The 26,941-nt window shown below is 39.5% G+C and overlaps 1 protein-coding gene across 1 annotated transcript in view; it reads left to right on the forward strand.

Moving 5' to 3' along the window:
• The window catches only part of ADAMTS19 (ADAM metallopeptidase with thrombospondin type 1 motif 19), a 561,705-nt gene that overhangs the window by 431,358 nt on the left and 103,406 nt on the right, over positions 1-26,941 (forward strand). Inside the window, exons 12-15 of the mRNA XM_069746287.1 lie at positions 8,894-9,024; positions 9,141-9,313; positions 23,587-23,714; positions 26,744-26,864. Of these exons, the coding sequence (XP_069602388.1) occupies positions 8,894-9,024; positions 9,141-9,313; positions 23,587-23,714; positions 26,744-26,864 (553 nt within the window). The remainder of the gene's footprint in view (positions 1-8,893; positions 9,025-9,140; positions 9,314-23,586; positions 23,715-26,743; positions 26,865-26,941) is intronic.

Below are 26,941 nucleotides of genomic sequence, written 5' to 3' on the forward strand. Positions count from 1 at the left end.
TGGAATAATGATAGAGTGTTTGAAGGAGGAGGGGAAGATACCAGAGGAGAGGGAACAATTGAAGATTTCAGTTAGGTGAGTTGTGATGATTGGAAAGAAAGACTGAAGTTGAAGTTGAAGTTGAGGGAATGGGGTCAGTAGTGCATGTAGTATGATGAGAAGAAGAGAGAAGCCTGGAAACTTCGTATTCTGTAATGGGGTCAAATGTGGAGAGTGAGCCAGAAGAGATGTGGGGAGGGATGGGAGTCATGGCATATGGTGGCTGGGAGCTGATTTCCACATGGATATTTTCTCTGTAAAGTGGGAGGCCAGATCATCAGCACAAATGTCTGTGATAGGGGCTTGTGCAGTTGAGCTGTTCTTATTTTTTGTCTCATTGTACGCCCTCCTCAATATTCCTTTGGGATATACCTTCTCAAGGAAACATTTGCTGAGATCCTTAGCCTGCTGCTTCAAATCTGTATCCAAAGAGCAGTTGCACGGACATTAAAATATTGGCCCTTTGGGATTCCTTTCCTTAAAGCTGTAGAGACATGGCTATCCCAGCATAGCAGGGCATTAGAGGAGGGAGGCTTTCTAGAAATGTTTGTTTGTTGAGTACCTTCGGATGGTTTTCATATGGAGGTAATAAAAAAGGAAATTCAGAATGGTGACATTCAGATGTAAATGAGAATCCCAGGGAGTTATAGTTTAGCTTTTTAGTTACAAAATTCAAAAAACTGTGTGACCACATAATAATTCTGTGGGTGTCCTCAATGCAATTCTCATAAAAACCACAGTCTCATGACACCAGCCCAGGAGAAAATTAGCATATGATGGCGCACAGAGGCTGCCCATGGCTGTGTCCCTGAGCTGGTTGTAAAAGGAACCATTAAAGGGAAAGACATTTTTGGTGAGACAGAATTCTAGTAGCATCATGAGCAACTCATTGTGTCCAGTACCCTGGCGGCCCCTACTCTGTAGAAAATATTCACTGTCTCCAGACCGTTTGAATGTATGATGGAAAAATACAATGCCTCAACATCAATGCTCCCTAGTTTCATGTATGGTTCCAGGGTGAATCCTTCCAGTTTTCTCAATAGATTGATAAAGGCTTGGGTATAGGAATTGAAAGTTTGAATGGTTTCAAAAACTCATTGAGATAGATATCCACATTGTGGCAAAGACTACCCACTACCAGAGACAATTGGTCTTCCTTTTAATTGTGATAACCCTTTATGAATTTCATGAAAGTGATGCATGCGTTCCAACCGTGTGCTCCAATTAGTCACTCGCCGGAAGTGCGTTTCTCATAGAGCCGGAAAGTCATTGAAACAGATGCTGGTGCCATAGTTTATACCAGCCATTTTTCCTAACACTTTGCTGTGAGAACTGTACATTTCAGCCATCACAACTGACACGTTATCCCCTTCCAGTCTCTGTCTCCCCTGAAGATTCATAGATGAAATGCTTCGGGAGTACAGCGCAGCACCTATATATTTGATCCCTGGGAGAATAATGTGGGGAAATATGCGCCTTCCCTGAGTTGGCGCACCCCCCCCCCCAATGCTATCCCACACAAGGGATCATCCAACCTGGACCAATTTAATAGAACACTACCGGAACCTATGGTGAGATCATGTCATTTTCTAATTTTGCAAACATTAGGCACCTCATTGGACATGAGCATTCATTTACTAGTTAGGTGATAACTATGAGTTTATTTGTATGTATTTTTTAGTACTTCTACCCTGCTGAATCTGAATTTGCACTCAGCATAGGTCTGCTCTCCTTGGACAATGACAACATTCTGTCTGACTCGTGTGGACGTGCTAGGCTTTTACGGTTGTTGAGGTGATGAGTATATCATGTGGAAAAAACCTACATCAAAACTGAGACCAATATACTCTAATTAAATATAGGTAAATCAGAAGAATATCATCAGAGCGGGACATCTAATACATGTTCAGTAATAAGTGCTAGAGGCCAAAGTCCTGAATGGGGAAAGCTGAGAGTGAGAGCAATTATTGCAAACCTCTAGCACTAAAATACAAATACAATATGTATCTCTAGAGATGGAGGTACAGATGCACTTCCAGGCTAAGAGCTTAGTGTATTGTTTCTGCAATAATACCTGTGAGAATAAGTGTAGTGACTTCATGATTAATCTCTTCAGTGGCAGAGTATACAAAAAATAATATGTGAAGTCATCAGCTACTCTACTTGGCTCAGACTATCTAATGGACTTTCTTCCTCTTTGTACTTTGTGTAATGTATTATTTTTGTAATTTGAGATGTAGAATTGCAAATTTGTATATTTAGCTAAATGTAAAATAATATGAGACGATAATAAGACGTGTTATTTGCACCAATATATACACTATTTTCATGAGTTTTTTAGTTTTTTTCCAATGCAATAATTTATTCCTTAAAGTTATTAAGCCATCAATTAATTACAGCATTCGGGGAATATATTAATCCATAATGGGGACTCTGTTTAGTATCAGTCAACAGTTTCCAGTCTCTTTCCAGAGTTTATTTTGTGCTATCAGAATTAATTGAGTTCAAAGTTTCCATTAATACCATATGGGCATTTTTCTCAAATGAAATAGACAATTAAAATAGAACACTTTGTAGTAAAATGTTGACAGCAAATATATTTTATCCTATGCGTAATTCTTTCTTTCTCAAAGCAGAATGCCAAATGCAGACTGAGCCTACCATGCCAATTTCAGTAAATCCAACATAAACATACACTGTGACATAGAATCTTTATGAAAGTTTGTTTAGTCAAAAATGAAAGTTTATAAATGTAAACTCGGTGAAGCAGAAATGTTTTATATTATGTAACTGCTTTCTAGTATTGGAAGGAATCAAATGTCCTCAATTAAATATCTCCTTAATTTGCACTGGCAGTTTTTTTTTGGTTCTATATTACTCAGTAGCCAGCTTTATCCCTTACAGTATTGGCCATTATTTTCTATGCATAAAATTTGGAAAATTTAAGGCTGATTGTAATAACATTCTAGAAACCCAACCCTTAGTTTGCTAATGATCTAGAACAGTGGTCCCAAAGAAATAACATAGCAGTACAGTACTTTAAAACTTCCAAATCTGGGTTGTACTTAGTGCCAAGCAGATTTTATATCTAGATGTCAATATTTTCATTATCAAATATTTAATCTCTGGTCCCCGCAGTTTCCAGCGGGTTCCCACTGTGTAAAACACTCACCGCCCACTGTGTATTGAAAGTGCTTACCTTCTGCCCAAATATCGCTGTAATCGTACTGACCAGAAGAATAAAGCTGCCTTACCAATTTTATCACACGCGGAAAGGCATAAAAAGCAAAAACAAAGTAATTCCTGAATTGCTGTTTTTTGTTCATTCTGTCTCCCAAAAATTAGAATAGAAGCGATCAAAAAATGTCATGTGTCTGAAAATAGTAAAAATAAAAACGTTAGCTCATCCAGCAAAAAACAAGCCCTCACATGACTCTGTCGGCCGAAATATGAAAAAATTATAGCTCTCAAAATATGGTGATGCAAAAACTAGTTTTCGCAAAAAAAGCGTCTTTTAGTGTGTGACAGCAGCCAAATATAAAAACCCAATATAAATCTGGTGTCGCTGTAATCGCACTGACTTGAAGAATAAAGACACCTAATCACTTCTACCGCATGAGAAACGGCGTAAAAAAATAAAACCAATTTTTCACATGCTTTTGATTTTTTCATTCTGCCTCTCAAAGATCTCAGTAAGGTTCAGCGCACATTTATCCTGCCAAAAGAAAGTCAGCAGATTCTCCACTCCCAAATCAAAATTCCCCCCTCCCTTCTGAGCCCCAGTGTGCCTAAACCACATTTAGCGCCCACATGTTTGGCATTTCAGTAGTGATAAGAACCCGCCTAACTTACGGGTGCGTGTTTCCAGAAGCATGAGCTGGGCATAATGTACTGGTGACTACAGCGTACTGGTCACTACAATGGCAGTTTGCAATTTTCACTCAGCAACATCCACTGCTGCTTATTTCTGGAAAACTTCCATGGAGTCAAAATCATCACTACATCTGTAGATAAATTCCCAAAGGGTTATAATTACCAAAATGGGGTCACTTGAGGGGAGATTCTGCTTTTCTAGCACTTAGGGGCTCTTTATATGGAATCCGTAAACTTGTCTAGGAAAATCTGAGCTCCAGGAGGCAAATAGCGCTCTGTCCCTCCCGAATCACTCCGTGTGGCAAAGTAGTACTGTACATCCACATATGGGGTATTTCCACATTCAGCAGAAATTGTGGGACAAATATTAGAGCCATTTTTACCTATATCCCATTGTGAAAATATAAAACTTGGGGTTAGCACACAATCTTTGCGGTAAAATGAAAATTATATTTTCTTCACTGCCCAATATTATAAAAGTTTGTGATACACCTGTGGTGTCAACATAATCACTGCACCCTTAGACAAATTCAATGAGAGGTTTAATTGGTAAAATGGAATTACTTATGGGGGGTTCTGCTGTTCTGGCACCTCAGGGGCTCTGCAAATGTAACATGGTACCCTCAAACAAGTGCAGCCAAATCAGCACTGTAATATGGCGCTACTTCCCTTCTGAGCTTTGCACTGTGCCTCAAAAGTAGTTTTCGACTACATATGGGGTATCAGTCAACTCAGGATAAATTGCACAATACACTTTGGGGTCCATATTCTCCTGTTACCTTGTGAAAATACAAAATTTATAGCTAAAAAAAGATTTTTGTAAGAATAATGTGATTTTTCTTTTATTTTCACGGCTTAACGTTATAAACTTCTCTGACGTGCCTAGGGGTTCAAGGGGCTCAATACACATCTAGATAAGGTCCCAAAGGGCTCTAGTTTCCAAAATGGTGTCATTTTGGGGGGCTTCAACTGTTTAGGCACATCAGTAGCTCTTCAAACGCGACATGGCGTCTGATAATTATTCCATCAAATTTTGAATTCAAAAGGTCAAATAGCACTCCTTCCCTTCCAAGACCTCCCATGCGCCCAAACAGTATATTTTTCCCACATATGTGGAATCAGCGTACTCAGGAGAAATTGCACCACACATTGTATCAAGCAAATTCTTCTGTTACCTTACTGAAAATGCAAAATATGGGATAAAATAGATTTTTCTAGGAAAACTGTGATTTTTTTATTTCCATGGCTCTACGTTATAAATGTCTGTGAAGCACCTGTGGATTCAAGGTGCTCAATACACAACTATATAAATCCATAAGGGGTCTAGTTTCCAAAATGGTGTCACTTGTTTGCGGTTTCCACTATTTAGGCGCATCAGGGACTCTCCAGAAATGACATGGCAGCCGCTAATTATGACAGCAAATTTTACATTCAAAAAGTGAAATGGCGCTCCATCCCTTCTGAGCCCTTCCATGTGCCCAAACAGTAGATTTGCCCCACATATGGTGTATCCGCACGCTCAGGAGAAATTGCAAAACAAAATATGTTGTCCATTTTCTCCTGTTACCCTTGCAAAAGTAAAAAAAAATAGGTGTAAAGGAAAATTTTTGTGAAAGAAATGTAAATGTTTATTTTTTCTTTCCACATTCCAAAAATTCCTGTGAAGCACCTGAAGGGTTAATAAACTTCTTGAATGTTGTTTTGAGTACCTTGAGGGGTGCAGTTCTTAGAATGATGTCACTTTTGGGTATTTTGTGTCATATAGGCCCCTCAAAGTCACTTCAAATGTGAAATGGTCCCTAAAAAAATGGTTTTGCAAATTTCGTTGTAAAAATTAGAAATCGCTGGTCAACTTTTAACCCTTATAACTTGCTAGCAAAAAAAAGTTTCTAAAATTGTGCTGGTGTAGAGTATGTGGGAAATGATATTTATTAACTATTTTGTGTGATATGAGTCTCTGATTTAAGGGCATAAAATTAAAATTTAGAAAATTGCAAAATTTTCAAAATTCTCAGTAAATTACTGTTTTTTAAACAAAGAAAAAGCAAGTCATATCAAATAAATTTTACCACTATCATGAAGTACAATATGTCATGACGAGAAAACAATTTCAGAATCACCGGGATCCGTTGAAGCGTTCCAGAGTTATTACCTCATAAAGTGACAGTGGTCAGAATTCTAAAAATTGGCCTTGTCAGGAAGGTGAAAACAGGCTTCGGGTGAAGGGGTTAAAGCGGATGGAAAATTTTTTTCTTACCATGTATAGTTTTTTATGCAGGTTTGGTAAAAAAAAATGATGTTCCTAGCACTTTTATTAAATTAAAGCTAAAGGGGATAATTCATTAAGACGACATTTATTGACATAGGCACATGCAGAGATGTACATTTCTGGAGTAAATTACGCCACTAAAGTAGCATCACTTTTCATGAATTTGATGGAAATGTGTGGTCATCACGTGATGTACGTTTGGCTAAACAACCATAAATATGACATTGCCAAATAAATGCTACACCAAGGGGTATGTCACCTGATTATGCTGCTCTTTGTAAAGGCAACATATTCTCCTTTTCTCCATTCTCCTATTAGCCTAAATGCCATATTGGCTAATCGGAACAAGGATTTTGGGGGGACTCATAGCTGTGAATCCAATGAATTCATAATAGAAGCACTTTTCCTGTCCCCAGCTCCTGTGACCGACAGGCTGGATTGTTCTCATATGCATAGACTCCTGTCAGTCACATTAGGTAGGTGTTGGAAAAGTCTACAATATTCTTTGTGACATTAGTGCTGATAGATTTGTTGACCAGCCCTGAAATATACTGCCATTATTCTGTTGCATGAAAAGATCTAAAACAGATATGGCATGCTAAAAACTCCATGCATCTACACTTTCAGCATAGTCACTGATAATCTTGGTCTCCAGAGCCTCTAAAAAAAAACTATCTATACTTATGCTTAACTTGTCTCCCTTTCTCCCATTACACTAGAGTAACACAGCGACATTTATCTTACGACAGCAATTCTCAGATAAGTCAAAAACATTTCTGCAACTTTCTGTTTCGAAATTATTTTAGAGCCATGATTTTCCTGTAAAATAAAACAGCCAAGTTGCGACAGGTGACAAGAGGAATGTGACTTGTATTGAAGACTATGGCAAGTGAGTCGCTTACAACTTACGACAGGCAATCCCACTGATTTGGAGACATTTGTGACGTGTTAAGGGGGCTACACAGTGACGTATCTTGTGCGACACTGAAAGCACATTGTTGCACTATAACATTGCATTTAATGATGTCCTATTGTGTCCCATTGTGACCTGCAACATCCTGCAACTGAGATACAGAGTCACAAATATTTCCAAATAACCTGGATTTTCTGTTACAAGATTCAAACGAATCATTTGCCATAGGCTTCAATGTTGCATGTTGCTTGCATCTTGTCAAAACGTGGCTGTTTTAATTTACAAAAATAACTGCAAAGTGAAAAATGTGTGCCAGGACAGAATATAATGATCCAAGTTACCAAAGAATTAATAAACTTTATTGAAATATAAAAAGCCTTAACAGTAAAAAGCAAGGAGTTCCAGCATTACAGACAAAGGCTAAAATTGAGCCCTGATGAAGCAATAGTGAAACGCTAACTGGTTTGGTGGGTGAGGCCCCTCCACTATTGATTCTTTATATCTCTTACTATTGATATCTGCTGTGGTTATTGGCACCTTTGTATATACACCTATGCATGTATTTATGTCTATATATAGAATACTTGTAAATATTTATTTATTTTACTTTTCTTATAGAGTGCTATCATATTCCACAGCGCTTTACATACATTATCATCGCTGTCCACATTGGGGTTCACAATCTACATTCCCTATTGGCATGTCTTTGTAGTGTGGGAGGAAAGCGGAGAACCCAGAAGAAACCCACGCAAACACGGGGAGAACATACAAACTCCTTGCAGATGTTGTCCTTGGTGGGATATGAACCCAGGACCCCAGTGCTGCAAGGCTGCATTGCTAACTACAAAGCCGCTGTGCCGCCCGTCTATACATACTATATATAGTATACTGCTAAACACTATATATAACATGGAATTATGTGATCTATACTTTTTACTTTGGAGTTTCCACTGTTGCTTACCCGTCAATTTTAGCCTGTGTCTGTTTTGCTGGAACTACTTGTATTTTACTGTTTTTAAGGCTTTTTGTGTTTCAAAAAGTTTATTGATTCTTGGGTATCTTGTTTCATTATATTTTGTCCTGGCACATATATTTCTCTTTTCTATAATTTGTACTATATTAGTGCCTTGTGGAGACATCTTTACTTATTACTTTCTAAGATTACAAATTACTGTTTCTATCGTTTTACTTTAGAGCAAAATCAGAGCAGTAAAATAATTGCACCATAGCAAGTCGCAGACAAGTTGCATAGATGCTTTTGTTGCGTGACTTTTATTAGAATTGCTGTGGTGCGACAAATGTCACCATGTAGTCGGAACAAATGCTGAAACTATCATTATCCTACCCTGCTTGTCTGTAGTTTCCAACAATATTGTTTACATTTGGCGGGATTTTTTTACAATATCTGGGAAGAGAATTATAGTTATAGTCAATATGGTGACAAGATGATTAAAAAAACATAACAGTGATTTAAAACTTGTTCTATTAAACAAATAAGTAAGAATATATAATAGATAGATAGATAGATAGATAGATAGATAGATAGATAGATAGATGTATATATTTAACTTGTTTGTAGTTTCCAGATAGATTTTTATCTGTGTTTAACTGTGACAGTTGGACACGGAATTGGTAAATTATGAAGCATTAAGAATTGCTAAATTTACGATTTTTATAAAAAACTGCAAATCAGAAAAATCATGGCTTGGTCAATGCATTGATTCATATCAGTATTTTTAAATACTGACATTAAAAAAAATCCTGGTATAATATATCTAATGAGTGGCCTTTATACCCAGTGGTGTAGAGTTGGAGAATGCACCAGCATGACCTCATCCTCGGAGCACCTGTCCGGTGAGTGGAGTTCTTGGAGTTCCTGCAGCAGAACATGTGGAGCTGGAGTTCGCAGCAGACAACGTAAATGTCTTAGGTAACATTATTATATTTGCATTATTCATCTCTTCACTTGTTGCAGTGTTATATATATGATGATCCCTGGATTCGTATGTCTTTTTATATACAAATAGTCCATTTTTTCTCTTGTAGTCAAAGCACTGAAGGTCAGCAATGCAACGATCCAAAAATACAATACAAAATATGTGAGAATCCACGTTGTCCTCCTGGAGTGCCAGATTTCAGAAACTGGCAGTGTCAGACCTTTAGCTTCCGTTCTTCCTACCTCAAGCAAAAGCACCGCTGGCATGCTGTCATTAATGAAGGTACTTGTAGAAAACGTTAGTCTAAAAATCATACTTGGAAATGGTTCCAAAATGCTTTACATTTCCTTTAATCCAGTTATATTAGATGTCTATAGGGGCCAGATAATTATAGATAAATAACAGTATACTTTATTCCTTTCTGCACAAACAATGGCTGCACATTATAGGTCGATGGGATTTTGCAACGTTACCCGTTACCCATATGCTGAAGGGAAAATCCACAGCTTAAATTGACATGTCAGTATATCCTGTGGATTTTCACAGAAAAATTTTGCCATTGCGGTTTTTAGTGAAAAATTTGCACAACAAAAAGTTCATAATGTTTCCTTATATACTTACCCTGAATAAAAAATATACAAAAAACAAACATATACATGTCACAAAAAAGTAATCTGTTTAGGCGAAAATATACATATATTAGAGCCATTAACCAACCACATGCATATATCCACTAATAGGAATTTGGTTACTGAGGACCCAGACACTCAGAACATTGTCAGGTTAATCCACTACATATTAAGCACCAGTTAACATGTTGGCCAATGCTACAACTTATTTATTTCTCCCCATTTCTCTGACATAGAGTGGGTACAGAAAGTATTCAGACCCCTTTTAATTTTTCACTCTTTGTTTCATTGCAGCCATTTGGTAAATTCAAAAAAGGTCATTTTCTTCTCATTAATGTACACTCTGCACCCCATCTTGACTGAAAAAAACAGAAATGTAGTAATTTTTGCAAATTTATTAAAAATGAAAAACTGAAATATCACATGGTCATAAGTATTCAGACCCATTTCTCAGTATTGAGTAGAAGCATCCTTGGGAGTCTTCTTGGGAATGATGCAACAAGTTTTTCACACCTGGATTTGGGGATTCTCTGCCATTCTTCCTTGCAGATCCTCTCCAGTTCCGTCAGGTTGGATGGTAAACGTTGGTGGACAACCATTTTCAGGTCTCTCCAGAGATGTTCAATTGGGTTTAGATCAGGGCTCTGGCTGGGCCAGTCAAGAATAGTCACAGAGTAGTTCTAAAGCCACTCCTTTGTTATTTTTGCTGTGTGCTTAGGGTTATTGGTTTGTAGGAAAGTGAATGTTCAGACAAGTCTACGGTCCATAGCACTCTGGAAGAGGTTTTCATCCAGGATATCTCTGTACTTGGCCGCATTCATGTTTCCTTCATTGGCAACCAGTCATCCTGTCCCTGCAGCTGAAAAACACCCCCATAGCATGATGCTGCCACCACCATGCTTCACTGTTGGTATTGTATTGGGCAGGTGATGATCAGTGCCTGGTTTTCTCCTCACATACCACTTAAAATTATCACCAAAAAGGTCTATCTTTGTGGAGGGCTGCAGTGATAGTTGACTTTGTGGAACTTTCTCCTATCTCCCTACTGCACCTGTGGAGCTCAGCCACAGTGATCTTGTGGTTCTTCTTTACCTCTCTCACCAAGGCTCTTCTCCCACAATTGCTCAGTCAGCTTGGCTGGATGGACAGGTCTAGGAAGACGTCTGGTGGTCCCAAACTTCTTCCATTTAAGGATTATGAAGGCGACTGTGCTTTTAGGAACCTTGAGTACTGTAGAAATTCTGTTGTAACCTTGGCCAGATCTGTGCCTTGCCACAATTCTGTCTCTGAGCTCCTTGGCCAGTTCCTTCCTTTGACCTCATGATTCTCATTTGGTCTGACATACACTGTGAGCTGTGAGGTCTTATATAGACAGGTGTGTGCCTTTCCAAATCAAGTCCTATCAGTTTAATTAAACAGAGCTAGAATACACTGAAGGAGTAGAACAATCTAAAGGAGGATCACATGGAAATGGACAGCATGTGACTTAAATATGAGTGTCTGAGCAAAGGGTCTAATTACTTATGACCATGTGATATTTCAATTTTTCTTTTTTATTAAATTTGCAAAAATGTCTACATTTCTGTTTTTTCAGTCAAGATGGGTTGCAGAGTGTACAATGTGAAAAAAAACTTTTCTGAAATTACCAAGTAGCTGCAATGAAACAAAGAGTGAAAAATTTAAAGGGGTCTGAATACTTTCCATACCCACTGTAAGCTATCATCATTAATTAATGTTTTCATTCATTTCTATAAATTGATTTTTATCCTGCATCCTTTTATCAAGACTTTTTTTAAATTCTGGAAACTCAAATTTGTGAAAATAGGTACAGTCAACATGATCTGAGCTAATCTATCTATTACCAAGAAGCGTTAGGTGAAGGTCTTAGGCCAGGGTCACACTTTCGAGTGTGATGCAAGAAACTCGCGTGAGTCTCTAACATCAATACCCAGCGCTACCGCTGGTACTCGGGACCGGAGTGCGTGGCTGCATAGAAATACATGCAGCTGCACGCTCCAGTCCCGAGTGTCGGCGGCACCACCGGGTATTGATTTTTTTGATGCAATGTATTTTTGCCGTACAAAAAAATGCACCATCTTAACATTCCAACAATGTGGATAGGATTTAAAGAAATCTTGTGCCCACTGTGTTATTTCTTTTACACTGTGTAAACTGACCTGTGGTACGGTTTTGAAATCCACAAAATGTAAATTTCTCTTGTGGGCATACTGAGAATTTTGTGTGAATCATCCCCATAGAATTGCATCATATGAGGACAACACAAGAACAGCGAAGGCAATCTGGTATTTTGTTGCATTACTGTGGATGCAAAAATTAACAACAGATTTGAGGGTGTGAACAGAACCAGGAATAGCAAAGATTAGTCTGTTCATAAGTTTCTTGAATCATCAGAATTGAAGATGTGGACAGCACCACAAAAACTGAAAAGCATTGGTTATTAAGTAATTTGATATATCATAGCTGAGGGTGCGGTTAGCACAAGGAATAACAGCGATTAGTTTGTTATCAGGTACCTAGATAGCAAAGATGAGAGTGCAGACGGCACTGGGATTCGCAGAACTGAGCTTGTAGTAGTAGTGTGTTGCTGATAGCAGTCAGGAGCAGCTAAGCAAAAATCAGACATGTGATTAGAGATGAGCCAAGTGGAATTATAACTTCATTCCTAGAAAGCATGTGGTAGCCAGCCTTAAAAGGCCTTAGATGATGACATCAGAGATGCTTTATGGGTAACCATGGACAAAACAGAATTCATCATCTTTCCCCCATCTCACGCGATCTCCCCAACGAACCTATCCATTACAGTAAACGGCTGCCCACTCTCCCCAGTCCCACAAGCCCGCTGTCTTGGGGTAATCCTTGACACTGATCTCTCCTTTAAACCACATATCCAAACCCTTTCCACTTCCTGCCGCCTCCAACTCAAAAATATTTCACGGATCCGCACATTCCTAAACCAAGAATCTGCAAAAACCCTAGTCCATGCCCTCATCATCTCCCGCCTTGACTACTGTAACCTCCTGCTCTGTGGCCTCCCCTCTAACACTCTTGCACCCCTCCAATCTATTCTAAACTCTGCTGCCCGACTAATCCACCTGTCCCCCCGCTATTCCCCGGCCTCTCCCCTCTGTCAATCCCTGCACTGGCTCCCCATCACCCAGAGACTCCAGTACAAAAGCCTAACCATGACATATAAAGCCATCCACAACCTGTCTCCTCCATACATCTGTGACCTCGTCTCCCGGTACTTTCCTGCACGCAACCTCCGATCCTCACAAGATCTCCTTCTCTACTCCCCTATTATCCCCTCTTCCCACAATCGCATACAAGATTTCTCTCGTGCATCCCCCCTACTCTGGAATGCTCTACCACAACATATCAGACTCTCGCCTACCATTGAAACCTTCAAAAAGAACCTGAAGACCCACCTCTTCCGACAAGCCTACAACCTGCAGTAACCACCGATTGACCAAACCGCTGCACGGCCAGCTCTACCCTCACCTACTGTATCCTCACCCATCCCTTGTAGATTGTGAGCCCTCGCGGGCAGGGTCCTCTCTCCTCCTGTACCAGTTGTGACTTGTATTTTTCAAGATTATTGTACTTGTTTTATTATGTATACCCCTCCTCACATGTAAAGCGCCATGGAATAAATGGCGCTATAATAATAAATAATAATAAATAATAATAATAACCATAGTAATCCACTGCAGACTAGCAGACACGGAGCTGCCATAAGGGATCGAAGCAAAGCCTGGAGCTGGAGCCAGGACAGAGGAGTAAGAAAAACACAGTTACTAACTTGACCAGTTTTAATTCACTTTCAAAAACAAGGAATCTCGCAAACCAGATTTCACCTTTAAAATTTTATACAAACCATTAAACACCAGAGCTACACGTTACAGCTCTGCTTACTATGAAATTGTGCAGAATTAGCATACATACCTATGCAAACACATAGAATAAAATCTGACTTTAAAAAATGAACAGTTATACTGTTGATCCATTCCGCTCTCCCACTAAGTAGCTTGTAAGTGTTTATTACCTCTGTCTGGTAATTTAGTGCACATCTATTAAAACATTTCCATGTATCAAGTAAAATTCCCTTTACATGATATTAAGCAGACCGAGATGAATTACTGGGAGTAATAAACTAAAGAATGGAACATAGTAGAGATTTTCAGCTCAGCAGTCTGGTCAGACTGTTAGCCTATATATGTAATGAAAGGTACATGTTGTATTTACCCAGATCTGACTGATTAAAGAAAAGAAAATCATCTGGAAAATGTGCAACACAAGTTGAAATTACATCCATGTGCATTATCGCCATTTACCATTGTAAAGACAATAGAAGCTACAAAGTCTCCAGTATTTTAGTAGCACTTATTCAGTTTGCTAAACCCTTTATGAGCTTAATAGCACAGAGGTCTTGTATTCATCGTACTATACAGTTTTTGTATCTATGAAAATAGTTATAAAGGAACTTGCAATTAAAGTAGAGATTTTGTATTGTGTAAAATACAGTTTTATACTGTTATATACAAAAAAATCTAAATTGTGGCCCACGTACATAGCAATGTTCAGTGTATGGGCCTTGACTAAGTAACACATAGGTGCTGATTTATAAAGACTGGCATAGCACATGGTTGCAGTACACCAGTCGTGATGGAGTAAAAGAGTCACCAAACTAATTAAGAGGTGTAAAAAATACAGTCACTTTTCATGAATTGGATAGGTGGGTGTGACCACGCCTGTCCTGCCTTGGCACCTCAATACCTCCCCAACGCCACCCATTTTGCTGGAGCTGATCCAAAGTGGTGAAAAAATGCCAAAAGTCGCAGTTGCGACTTTTCAAAGTTTTTACACCTCTTTTGTCTTAATGAATCATGAACCTTGCACTCTGCCAAGCCCCCTCATCAAGACCATCATGTCACAATAAAAGGGGCCTTTTATGGAGTGATGAAGCTCTTACTAGTTGCATAATAGGTTATGCAATGATTTTATGTCTCAGTATAAAGATAATGGCATACAGAGGTATAGGATGCGCACATAACGAATCATATAGGCATTCATAACCAGCATTTATTCCCTAATGATTACTCTAAATCAATATTGAGCTCTATCAAGAAGTCCTTAATGTGCAGCTAATTTTAGACTATCGTCTCATGTACACATATTTATACAATTTTTTATTGTTGAACATAGTCCACATAGGATGCTAAATGCATATACTTTACATGATTTCAAAGTTTTTTTTCATGGAAAACATAGAATAAATGAAAAGCTACACATAATGCATACATACGGAAGGCATATGTTTCACAACTGTGCTGGACAAAATGATTACAGTGATGACCAATATAAAGTCATGATGAAAGTGTTGGCACACTTTGAATTTTTCCAGTAAATGTAGTATTTCTCCCAGAAAAAAATTGCACTTACACAAGTTTTGTTATACACATGCTTATATCCTTTTTGTGTTTTGGAACAATAAAGGCAGAAAAAAAGGTAAGTTGAACATAGTTTTACGCAAACCCCAAAAATGGTCCAGACAAAATTTTAGCACTCTCAACTTAGCATTTGGTTGCACTCCCTTTGGAATAAATAACTGCAATCAATCACTTCCTAAAACCATCAAGAATCTTCTTACACCTCTCAACTGGAATTTTGGACCACTCTTCTTTTGCAAATTGCTCCATGTCTCTCATATTTGAAGAGTGCCTTCTCTCAACAGCAATTTAAGATGTTTCCACAGGTGTTCAATTGGATTTAGATCTGAACTCTTTGATGGCCACTTCATAACTGTCCAGCTCTTTGTTTCCATCCATTTTTGAGTGCTTCATGAACTATGTTTGTGGTCATTGTCCAGCTGGAAGACTCATAGTCTAGGATCCAAACCCAGCTTTCTGAAAATGGGCACTACATTGTGACCCAAAATCTTTTAGTAATCTTCAGATTTCATGATGCCTTGCACACCTTCAAGCCACCCAGTGACAAAGGCCGCAAAACAACCTCAAAACATCTTTGAAGCTGTTAGGGGTCGAGTTCCCACCTCTGCACAGGGGGAATCTCGGGCCATCTCCACTGCAGTCTCCCATTCTTCTCCAGCCGCAGTGGAGCCTGCTCAGCGGAGATGTCGGTCCCAGCATCTGACTCAGCCTAATACTGTGCGGATGGTTACTGCTGCCTTTCCAGGCTCAGCCATTGTAGCCAGTACTGGTCAGCGGTGAGCAGATGTCTCTGGGACTAAGTCCTGCTTTTCCACTTCTGAGCATGCCCAAGGTAAGACCTCTCATTGGAGGTCAGGGGTCACATGCTCAGGCACTGTAGCAGCTAGCATAGGTCCCCTAGGAAGGTGCTGAAGTTGCTCAGGTTCTGTAGCAACTCCCAATGGTCCTCTACGAAGGTCCTGAAGTTGCTGCAACTATAAAAGGTTTGCATGGCCACGCGGCCATGCGCTAGTATCAACTAAAGTTATGTGCTCTGTGCCAGTGTGGTCTTATGCATGTGGATTCAGGGTTCGGCTGTAATAAGCTCTTAGAATACCGGCACCTCCAGTGAGGAGTTTTGTGTGTGTGGATTCAGGACCCGGCTGAAATAAGCCCCTAGAATACCGACACCTCCGGTGAGAAGTTGTGTGTAAGCTTTGCTGACTGCATGACCACTGTTGACTCTATTTGCTAGCTGTTCCCCTGTGAGGTTAACAGGGCACAGCGTTCTCTTTTCTCAAGCGTCTCTGTGAAGTAACAGAGTTTGCTTATACTGCCATATAGTACCGCCATCTACTAGCAGCAGGTTTCTCTCCTGCACGGTGGACCCCGGGTTGCGAACGCACCTACTATTCAATATATATTTACTCGGTGCATACCACCAACCCTAACAGAAGCTCCACCAAATTTGACTGTAGAAACTGTGCTCCTTACTTTGTAGGTCTCATTCTGTCTTCGGTACAAAATGGACTGATGTGCTTTACCAAAAATCTCTATCTTTGTCTCATTTGTCCACAAGATGCTTTCCGATATGGATTTTGGCTTACTCACATGCATTTTGGCAAACTGCAGTGTAGATTTTTTATTTCTCTGTGTCAGTAGCGGGTTCCTCCTGGATCTCCTGCCATAGCATTTCATTTAAATCAAATACGGATGAATATTTTGCACTGACACTGATGCACCCTGAGCCTGGAGTACAGCTTGAATTTCTTTGGAACTTGATTGGAGCTGCTTATCCATTTTTCCAGACTATCCTGCATTGCAACCTTTCATCAATTTTTCTCTGCCGTTCACGTCCTACAGTGCCATGGGTTGCCAACGTTTTGATTATGTTGCACACCGTGGACAAAGAAATATCGAGATCTCTGGAGATGGACTTGTAACCTTGAGATTGTTGATATTTTTCAACAATTTTGGTTCTCAAGTCCTTTGACAGTTGCAGATATTGAGTCAACTTTTCCCTTTTTTTTAGTTGGTTTCAGGTGTGATTTTCATATTTCCTACACCTGTTACATGCCACAGATGAGTTTGAATGAGCATCACATGCTTGAAACCAAGTTGTTTACCTACAGTTTTGGAAAGGTGAACGAAGGGAAAGGAAAAAGCCAACCAATAAAGTCCTAATACAGTGTAACATATATAAATACATTTATTGAAATAACAGCAACACGGGTGTCAGCACAATGACACTAAAAACAATTAAAAACAAGGACGCACTCATGAAGTATAGAAATGTAGGAAGGAGGGTGACAAGCATAAAATGTATGTAAACCTATCAGAGAATCCAAAAACGAGCAACAAAATGCTAAGTTATCATTATTATATTATTATTAGCGACGGATTGTGATGGATGGCCACAAGTTTCATCCGTCGTGCACTGGATCCATCATAAAATTGCTGTCCGACGGGCGGAGACAAGGCACAGAAGAACATTTTTTTCTATGCATCGGAAAATCACTCAGCGACGGATCCTACGCTGTCGGGTGTTGGTTATAATGGAAGCCTATGGGCGCAGGATCCGTTGCTGACTGTGTAAAGCAGGAATCCAGGGACTGATGTCATCTTTTCAAACTGAGCATGCGCGGAAGAATTTCCCATCAGGGAAATTCTCTGTTGCTCTCTCTCTATCTTTTTTGTAAAAAAGATATAATGTTAAAAATAATAAAAAATCGTGATATTCTTACCTTCCGGCGTCCCCCGCAGCCTTCCCGCGGCCCCCCTGATGCTCATGATGTTGCCGGCAGCTCCAGTTCCCAGTGATGCATTCCAAAATGACCCGATGACGTAGCGGTTTTGCGAGACCGCTACGTCATCACAGGTCATTGTCTTGCTATGCATCACGGGGAACAGAGCATCGCAAGCATCGGCAAGGCTGCGGGGGCTGCACAGGACGCCGGAAGGTAAGAATATCACAATTTTTTATTTTTTTTAATCATATTTATCATGGGTTGTGTTGTGTATGCTTTTTCGCAGCGAAAAACCGCAGTGAAAACGCATACACAACGTCTGCACGTAGCCTTCTAGGATGCACTGGAACCGTCAAAAAAGCGGCTCCAGTGCATCCGTTTTTTACAATCAGCACAGGATCCGTCTTTTCAACATTTTGACGGATTGTTGTTACTGATTGTAAAATTCAGAAGTGTGAAAGAGGCCAAATGTGGGAGAGAAAAAGTACAAATCACCTAGCATTCAATAGTGCATTTAAAAGCATACTGTGTAATCTTTCAAAACGTCTAGAAAGCTATTTATGAACATGTGAGTGACAAATTTATGATGATACATGGTAAATACCCTATGTCAAGGTAAGATTATAAACAGCAGTTGCATATAAAACATAATTAATTATTAAAGTCCACAGAGATCCTGTTTGATGTCAGAAAACTTGATGTCCACTGTGAAAAAGGGGGCCCAGTGAGACGAGACAATTTGACAGAAGTCGGTGTGAGCACACAAAGTGAAATGTGGAATAATTAAAAAAGTTATTAGTGAAGAATAATTAAAAACATATTAATCGCATAGCCAATAAATTTTAACCAATTAAAGAAAAGACTTGAAACTGATGGCCTCATTGAGACCCCTTGGTGTTAACATAACCAAAGTGGGTTCTTTTTGTAATACCTTTTGTGTAAGATTACCACCACGGATACCCTATTACAATAGGTTCTCCTTAAAAATGGTGAACATAAAATATAATTCACAATGTTGTTAGTGTGTAATAGTCAGTCTACCCTGGGGACATTACCTAACAGCTTTGTAGACCTTAACATTTAGAACATCTACAGTTTATGGCAAACTAATTGTGTTCCATTTGCAGCTTTAAGATGGAAAGCATTAACATGTGAGCTACAGTACCTTTCACTGAACAAAGATCATATTGGGCGCCGGGATTCCCCTGCTGCACAGGGTAGATCCTAAGCCTTGTCTGCATCTGCGGTCTCCCATTCAGCTTCGGCTGTTGTGGGTGCTGCTGAGCATAGACGTCGGTCCCAGCGTCTTGATCAGGCTTGTGCTGTTCGCTGGTTACTGCTGGCTCATCAGCCAAGCCTATGGTAACCTGCAGCGACGAATGGACACTCTGGAGGCTAAGTCCAGAAATCACCCTACTGAGCATGCACGTGACGTGGCGGTGTCTCATTGGTGGTCGGTCGTCAGCTGCTCTGGTGATGTGACTGCTCCAGTTTGGTCTGCGAGCAAGGTCCTGTCTGACTGGACATGAGCAGAACATATAAAAGGGTCTCAGAGGCAATAGCGGGCCCCCTTGTTACATGTATGTATGGGACATTGCACCAGTGTGGTCTTTACCAGCATGTGCTCAGGGTCGGCGGTAAGCCGTTAGAATTCCAGTTCTCCAGAGAGGAGATTGTCTGTGTGAAATCTGGGCTGGCATCTAGCCATTAGAATTCCGGCACCTCCGGAGAGGAGTTGGTTGAGTGCATTGCGGATTGTGTGTCCACTGTTTGCTTTTAACCCCATTAGTGGGGTACGTCCCCATGTGAGGTTAACAGGTGTCGTATCTAGCGCCATACCTCTTTCGTTTCTGTGTTCGTCATTGTTCACACTAGCAGCAGTTTAACATCTCTGCATGGTGGACCCCGAGTTGCGATTGCACTTTACTATTAAATTTATTCAGTGCAATCCGCCAACCCTAACAGAGCATTTAAAAGAAACATTAAATTTAGCGTTTGCTACATTTCCCTTTTACCATCCAAACTGCTAAAGCTAAAATCAGATAGATGCCCATGCATGTCGACTTCAGTAAATAAGTGTAAGCCCCATAAAATAACAATTATATTTTCTTTCCCCAAGGGGTAACATTTATCTGTTTTTTATCCTGGAAATGTATGAATATTTTACAACTGAGTGTTAACATCCCCTTTGTCAATGGCGTATATTCATTACATAGTCTGGCACTGTCATCGTTGATTGGCCAGTTTTACAGTGCTTGGGGGCCTATTCCATCAACAAGCGGAATGGTAACACTCAATTGTCAATTTATTCATTGACATTAACATAATGAAGAAATGGCACAAAACAGAATTTAAGGGGAAAAAAGTTACAGCATAGCTACTCAGCTTGGAATGCAAATATTTACTAAAGCAGACTTGTCAGAAAAAAAGACATATTCTTTTTAAAGGGAACCTGCCAGCAGTTGTTTCCTACCTTATCTTAAGTAGGAAAAGGGACCCTGATTCCAGTGATGTATCATTTAGATTACTGGGTGAAGTAAATCAGAGTTTTTAGATTTAGCATGCAGCAGAGCTGAAAAGCTTTCCCTACCCATGCCAGGCATTCTACGCACATTCTCTATAGACAGTGGGCTGGTTATCAGAGGAGGAGGTGGAGTTGGACGAGTGCCCGCATGCCAGATAGTCATATCAATGTAACGGGTGATAATGTGACACATCATTGAATTCAATGTTTTAACTCCTACCTCATGCTGTCCTCAGATTACATAGTAAAGACCTGCTAACAGATTTTCTCTTAAAGGGAATCTGCCAGTAAGATCAAACACCATGTTACATATTTGGGCATGCAGGTCTTAGAAATATAAATCCCTTAATACATCTAAATGCAAATTATGCATTAAGTGCTCTGGCTGTAACAGAGCACTTGCCAAGTTTCTGCCTCCTGAAGTTGTTTCCCTGCCTAGCTTCACTGATAGCTCACTGTCTAAGGGTACCGTCACACAGTGCAATTTTGATCGCTACGACGGCACGATTCGTGACGTTCGAGCGATATAGTTACGAGATCGCAGTGTCTGACACGCTCCTGCGATCAGGGACCCCGCTGAGAATCGTACGTCGTAGCAGATCGTTTGAAACTTTCTTTCGTCGTCTAGTGTCCCGCTGTGGCGGCATGATCGCATAGTGTAACATATATCGTATACGATGTGCGCATAGTAACCAACGGCTTCTACATCGCACATACGTCATGAAATTATCGCTCCAGCGTCGTAGATTGCAAAGTGTGACAGCAGTCTACGACGCTGGAGCGATATTGTTACGATGCTGGAGCGTCACGGATCGTACCGTTGTAGCGATGAAAATTGCACTGTGTGACGGTACCCTTAGTGACACCAGGTGAATCAGATAGTGAGTAATTAATCAAGCTAAAATGGCTGGTTGTGGGCTGGGAAGCAAACTCTGGAGGCAAAAGCTTGTTAGGTACTCTATCATGCCCAGAGCATTAAATGCCCCATTTGCATATACATTAACCCCTTTCCGACATTGGGCATAATAGTATACCAAGTCGGACTGCCTCCCTTTAATGTGGGCTCCGGCAGTGAGCCCACATCTTTCCCGGCGCATGTCAGCTATTTTGAACAGTAAAACTGATTTAGGAAAAAAACAAGCCCTCACATGGCCATGTTGATGGAAAAATATAAAAAGTTATGGCTCTGGGAAGTAGGGGATCAAAAACCGAAAACGCAAAAACGAAAATACGTTCAGCCATGAAGGGGTTAAAATGCTAATTTTTTTACTGATTCAGTAATAGATTGAAAATATAAAGACGTTGATGAATTTACTTTTTAAAATGCCCATATATATAAATATATCCTGCTGACAGATTCTCTTTATGGTTAAACCATAAACACCAACATTTCATTCTGCAGGAAGTGCAGAACAGTATGACAGATTAGTATACAGATTGTAAGAAAATATTCAGTACATCTCATTCTGGATTTAGGTGATCCAGTGGGTGTTCCTAATTAATTGAATGACAATGATCTGCATGCACACTGATATGAGGTAACCTACCAATCACTAACTTCCAAACCCAGAATGAGCAGAGATATTAAGGAATAAAATGAAGCTATGAAACATCTTTTCCCACAAAACCATAAATACAGCTGCTTCTCAGAAAATTTGAATATCATCAAAAAGGTAATTTATTTCAGTTCTTCAATACAAAAAGTGAAACTCATATATTATATAGAGTCATTACAAACAGAGTGATCTATTTCAAGTGTTTATTTCTGTTAATGGTGATGATTATGGCTTACAGCCAATGGAAACCCAAAAGTCATTATCTCTGTAAATTAGAATAATTAGCAAAAAACACCTGCAAAGGCTTCAAAAGTGTTTATAAAGGTCCCTTAGTCTGTTTCAGTAGGCTCCACAATCATGGGGAAGACTGCTGACTTGACATATGTCCAGAAGGCAGTCATTGACACACTCCACAAGGAGGGTTAGCCACAAAAGGTCATTGCTAAAGAAGCTGGCTGTTCACAGAGTGCTGTATCCAAGCATACTAATGGAGAGTTGAGTGGAAGAAAAAAGTGTGGTAGAGAAAGATGTACAAGCAACCAGGATAACCGCAGCCTTGAAAGGATTGTTAAGAAAAGGCCATTCAAAAATTTGAGGAGATTAACATGGAGTGGACTGATGCTGGAGTCACTGCTTCAAGTGTCACATTCCTTGTATAAAGCCACTCATGACCAACAGACAACGCCAGAAGCGTCTTACCTGGGTCAAGGAGGAAAAAACTGGACTGTAGCTCAGTGGCCAAGGTGTTGTTTTCAGACAAAAGTAAATTTTGCATTTCATTTGGAAATCAAGGTCCCAGAGTCTGGAGAGGTCTAATGTGAAGTTTCCACAATCAGTGATGGTTTAGGAAGCCATGTCATCTGGTGGTATAGGTCCACTGTGTTTTATCAAGACCAAAGTCAGCGCAGCCGTCTACCAGTAACTTTTACAGCACTTCATGCTTCCCTCTGCCGACAAGCTTTTGGGAGATGAAAATTTAAATCTCCAGCAGGACGTGGCACCTGTCCACACTGCCAAACGTACCAATACCTGGTTTATAAACAACAGTATCACTGTGCTGGATTGGCCAGCAAACTTGCCTGACCTTAACCCCATAGAGAATATATGGGGCATTGTCAATATGAAGATGATAGACACCAGGCCCAACAATGCAGACAAGTTGATGGCTGCTATCAAAGCAACCTGGGCTTCCATAGCACCTCAGCAGTGCCACAGGCTGATCGCTTTCATGTCACGCCGCATTGATGCAGTAATTAATGCAAAAGGAGCCTTGACCAAGTATAGAGAGTGCATTTACTGAACATACATTTCAGTAGGCCAACATTTCGGATATTAAAATCATTTTTCAAGCTGGTGTTATAAAGTATTCTAATTTACTGGCTGTACTCATAATTATCTTCATTAACATAAATAAACACTTAAAATAAATCACTGTGTTTGTAATGACTCTATATAATATATGAGTTTCACTTTCTGTACTAAAGAACTGAAATATATTAACTTTTTGATGATATTCTAATTTTGTGAAAAGCATCTGTAAGCCTATTCATCTTCTCCTTCATGACATGTTATCATTTTAGTGGATCACATTTTGCTTAGATGTTTGGCTCATCATATTTGCATGTAATTACATTATCTCTTTATTATTTTAGAGAAACCTTGTGCACTTTTCTGCTCTGCCCTTGGAAAGGACCAGCCTGTTCTAGTTGCAGAAAAAGCCCTTGACGGCACACCGTGTGGACCTGATAGCTTGGACATGTGCTCAAATGGTAGATGCCAGGTAAAACTAACTATTAAGTATGAAATAGTAGTGATTATTCGGTGAACAGTGTGCTTTAGCCTCATCTACTTTTTTTAAGCCGGGATCAGATGATCATATATTCTCTCTGCAGGAGAATTGGATCCATTATGTTAACAATACTCGGCTCAAACTCTCCTCCGAGTTTGAGCTAAGTATCAGTTTACTGTGATCTGATCTTCTTGCATGAGAGATTCGCAGCACAGGTGCAGAGAAGATGGAGAAATTAAGGTCTCATGCAATATGCATCTTACGTGCAATACGCACTTTACATGCAATGACATTTATACCCCTTTCCCCCTTTTCTTCGCACATTCATCCCGCATCTACCATTCACCTTTTGCCTTATCATCACTCCTTGTCACTTTTTACATATGTTTCCACTTACACACACTACCCCTCTCTTTTACTTTTTTAGTTCTCCCCTTTTTCTTATTATTATTTGTTTTCCACCATGTTCACACTTACCACCTTTGTCTTCTTCTCTGTTGTTTTTTACTCATTATTATTTTTTCTCTGATCCCAGTCCACATCGTCTTTTCCTGGCAACATATACATGTACATGATGGCGGACCTGTCCGGTGCGCATGCGCCACTTGTGTTCCTGGTGCCGCTGTACGCCGGCGTCTTATGTTGCCGTGGTGACTGATCACATGCCTGTGCTCGGTCATCGCATCCGACATGACGCTGGTGCTCACGGCTTCCGAGTTCCCCCAGGCGGCACATGCACCATCTCAGGACCGGTCTGCACTCATTGGCCACATCTCCCTATTTTAACTCCATCATTTGGTATGGAAACCACCTCCCCTGATGAAGGACTTGTTCCGAAACGCGCATCGGGGCGCGTGTCTGCCCATACTTACACAACCACACAGGTAATCATCTTTTTAGGCTACTATACATTTTTTTCATCCTTAGTACCCAATTGAATATCTCATCTAGCGTTTGCACTTGCAATATGACCCACTGATTTATATTTAGCACTCTGGATACCATTGGTACAATCATGGGATAATATACGTACTGCAGCGCTGCATTTTACTTGTACCCAGGCTATTAGGTTCTGAAACAATTCGGTCCTCTTGCGCCATTGTTTGGATGCATCATATTCATTTGTATACCATATTTCTCCTAGATGTTGGTTACCAGTTTTAACCTTGAAGCATATGCTTTTTATTGCTCAACTGACACACATGCAGCCATTTTATATACTGTGCACTATCAATACCATCTTATTTCATATATTATATTGGTTAGTATTGTGCACATAGATAATTATACACCCGCCATATAGGGCACCCGGCACTTTCATTTTTATATATGTATTTTATGTTATCTCCAGATGTTAGCTGAGTGTGCAAACCTTGTATGTCCATGCCATACTATTTACCTTATCTATTTTGATACATCTTGGAATACATTGGCACCACACAGTGCCCTTGGTGTGTGTGTATATATATATATATATATATATATATATATATATATATATATATATATATATATATTCTTTCTAGTTATGTGCACGTTTTGGCTATATTAGCACTATGGTCAGTTGTTCTGACAATTTTGTGTTGTGTATTTTATGGGTAGATGCACACTGTGTGTGATCAGTACCATATTGCCAATCCCTCTTCTCTTCTTTTGTCCCATATATTCATAATAAACTCTTTTTTTTGCATCTTCTATTATATTGGTGTTTATCATTTGACCCTATAGTTCGGTGTTTCCTCGCTTATTCGCTAGTTGTATATTGCCGAATGGTCTGCCATTCTTTCCATAGCAAGCACTTGTTCATTTGCTGTTGCATACTGACACGGTATTCTCTTCATTGCTCTTCCTCTTCTAAGTTGCTTGTGAAGTGTGCAATACTTTATACTGCCCTATAGTGTAATCTTGGTCCAAGTGCTATCCGATAAAAGACCAGATAGCACTCTGAAAAATACAGCTCATAAAGTTAATCTAAATTGGTAATATATCTTAAAGGGGTTGTTCACTGCTAGCACAATCACTTCTTGATCTGCAGGTTTTGCACCGACAAAATAAAAAAGCTTATAGTGATTTCACGTGTCGGTGCCGTTCCAGCGGTGTCGTCACTCGCGTTCCTAGTGCTCTTACATATAATTAACCAATGTGGGATGCCACCACAGCAGCCCCAACGCGCGTTTAGCCTTGGTCCCCGCTGCAAAAGTGATAATCAGATACTGTATGTTTATATTTTGTTACATTTACAACTATCTCATATTCATGAATCCACCTGTGTGTCTTCAAAGCAGTAAATAAAGAGAATTGCAGGCATAGAGAGGAATGTTCTCACCATGAGAGCTCATCCACATGTGTTTATGAAAATGTAACTTATATAGGAGTGTGCAACATAAAATGTGTTTTTATTTTAGTTTGCTCCGTTTTGTTTCTCTACTTGTTTTTCCTCTATAATATTTTTTGAGTTGTCAATTTCTTTATTCATACTTTCATTTTGTTGAAATTGTGTCCTTAAATGCACATTACAATAAATTTTACAAATACACTAATGTGAACTAAATCAAAATTTTAATGCATGCTTTTTAATTCAGTCTATTGACATCTATAGTCTAACATTGGCCAAGTTTACCATACAAAGTAAAATCTCTCAATAATACTATCAGTCCAGCTCAGGTCACTTCTCAGGAGACAGTGCTGGCAATGCATTATTCTGTCTCTGCTTCTCCATAATAATAATAATCTTTATTCTTATATAGCGCTAACATATTCCGCAGCGCTTTACAGTTTGCACACATTATCATAATAAAAAGGTCAATATTATATATACATTTATAGCAAATTGTTACCAAAGTGCACATTAACGCCCTATCTGCTCAGTAATTGACCTATTAGTCACACATATTGAAGAATGAATTTAGCCCTTCATACACACTCAAAATATAGTGAATATTTCATATTGCTGGCTTGTATACATCATATAAAGTAAAGATTTAGTAAAATGTTGTGTTTTTTTCTTCTTTGTCCAAAAGAAAGTTGGCTGTGATGGAGTGTTGGGTTCCTTATCTAGGGAAGATCACTGTGGTGTTTGCAATGGAAACGGCAAATCATGCAAGGTTATTAAAGGGGACTTCAATCACACAAAAGGAGCAGGTAATGATTTTATTTTACTGTCATAATGTAAAAGCATTATTATTATTATTATTAATAATAATTAATATAATTAGTGA

Source organism: Ranitomeya imitator, chromosome 1 (assembly GCF_032444005.1).
Source record: "Ranitomeya imitator isolate aRanImi1 chromosome 1, aRanImi1.pri, whole genome shotgun sequence".
NCBI classification, from domain to species: domain Eukaryota; kingdom Metazoa; phylum Chordata; class Amphibia; order Anura; family Dendrobatidae; genus Ranitomeya; species Ranitomeya imitator.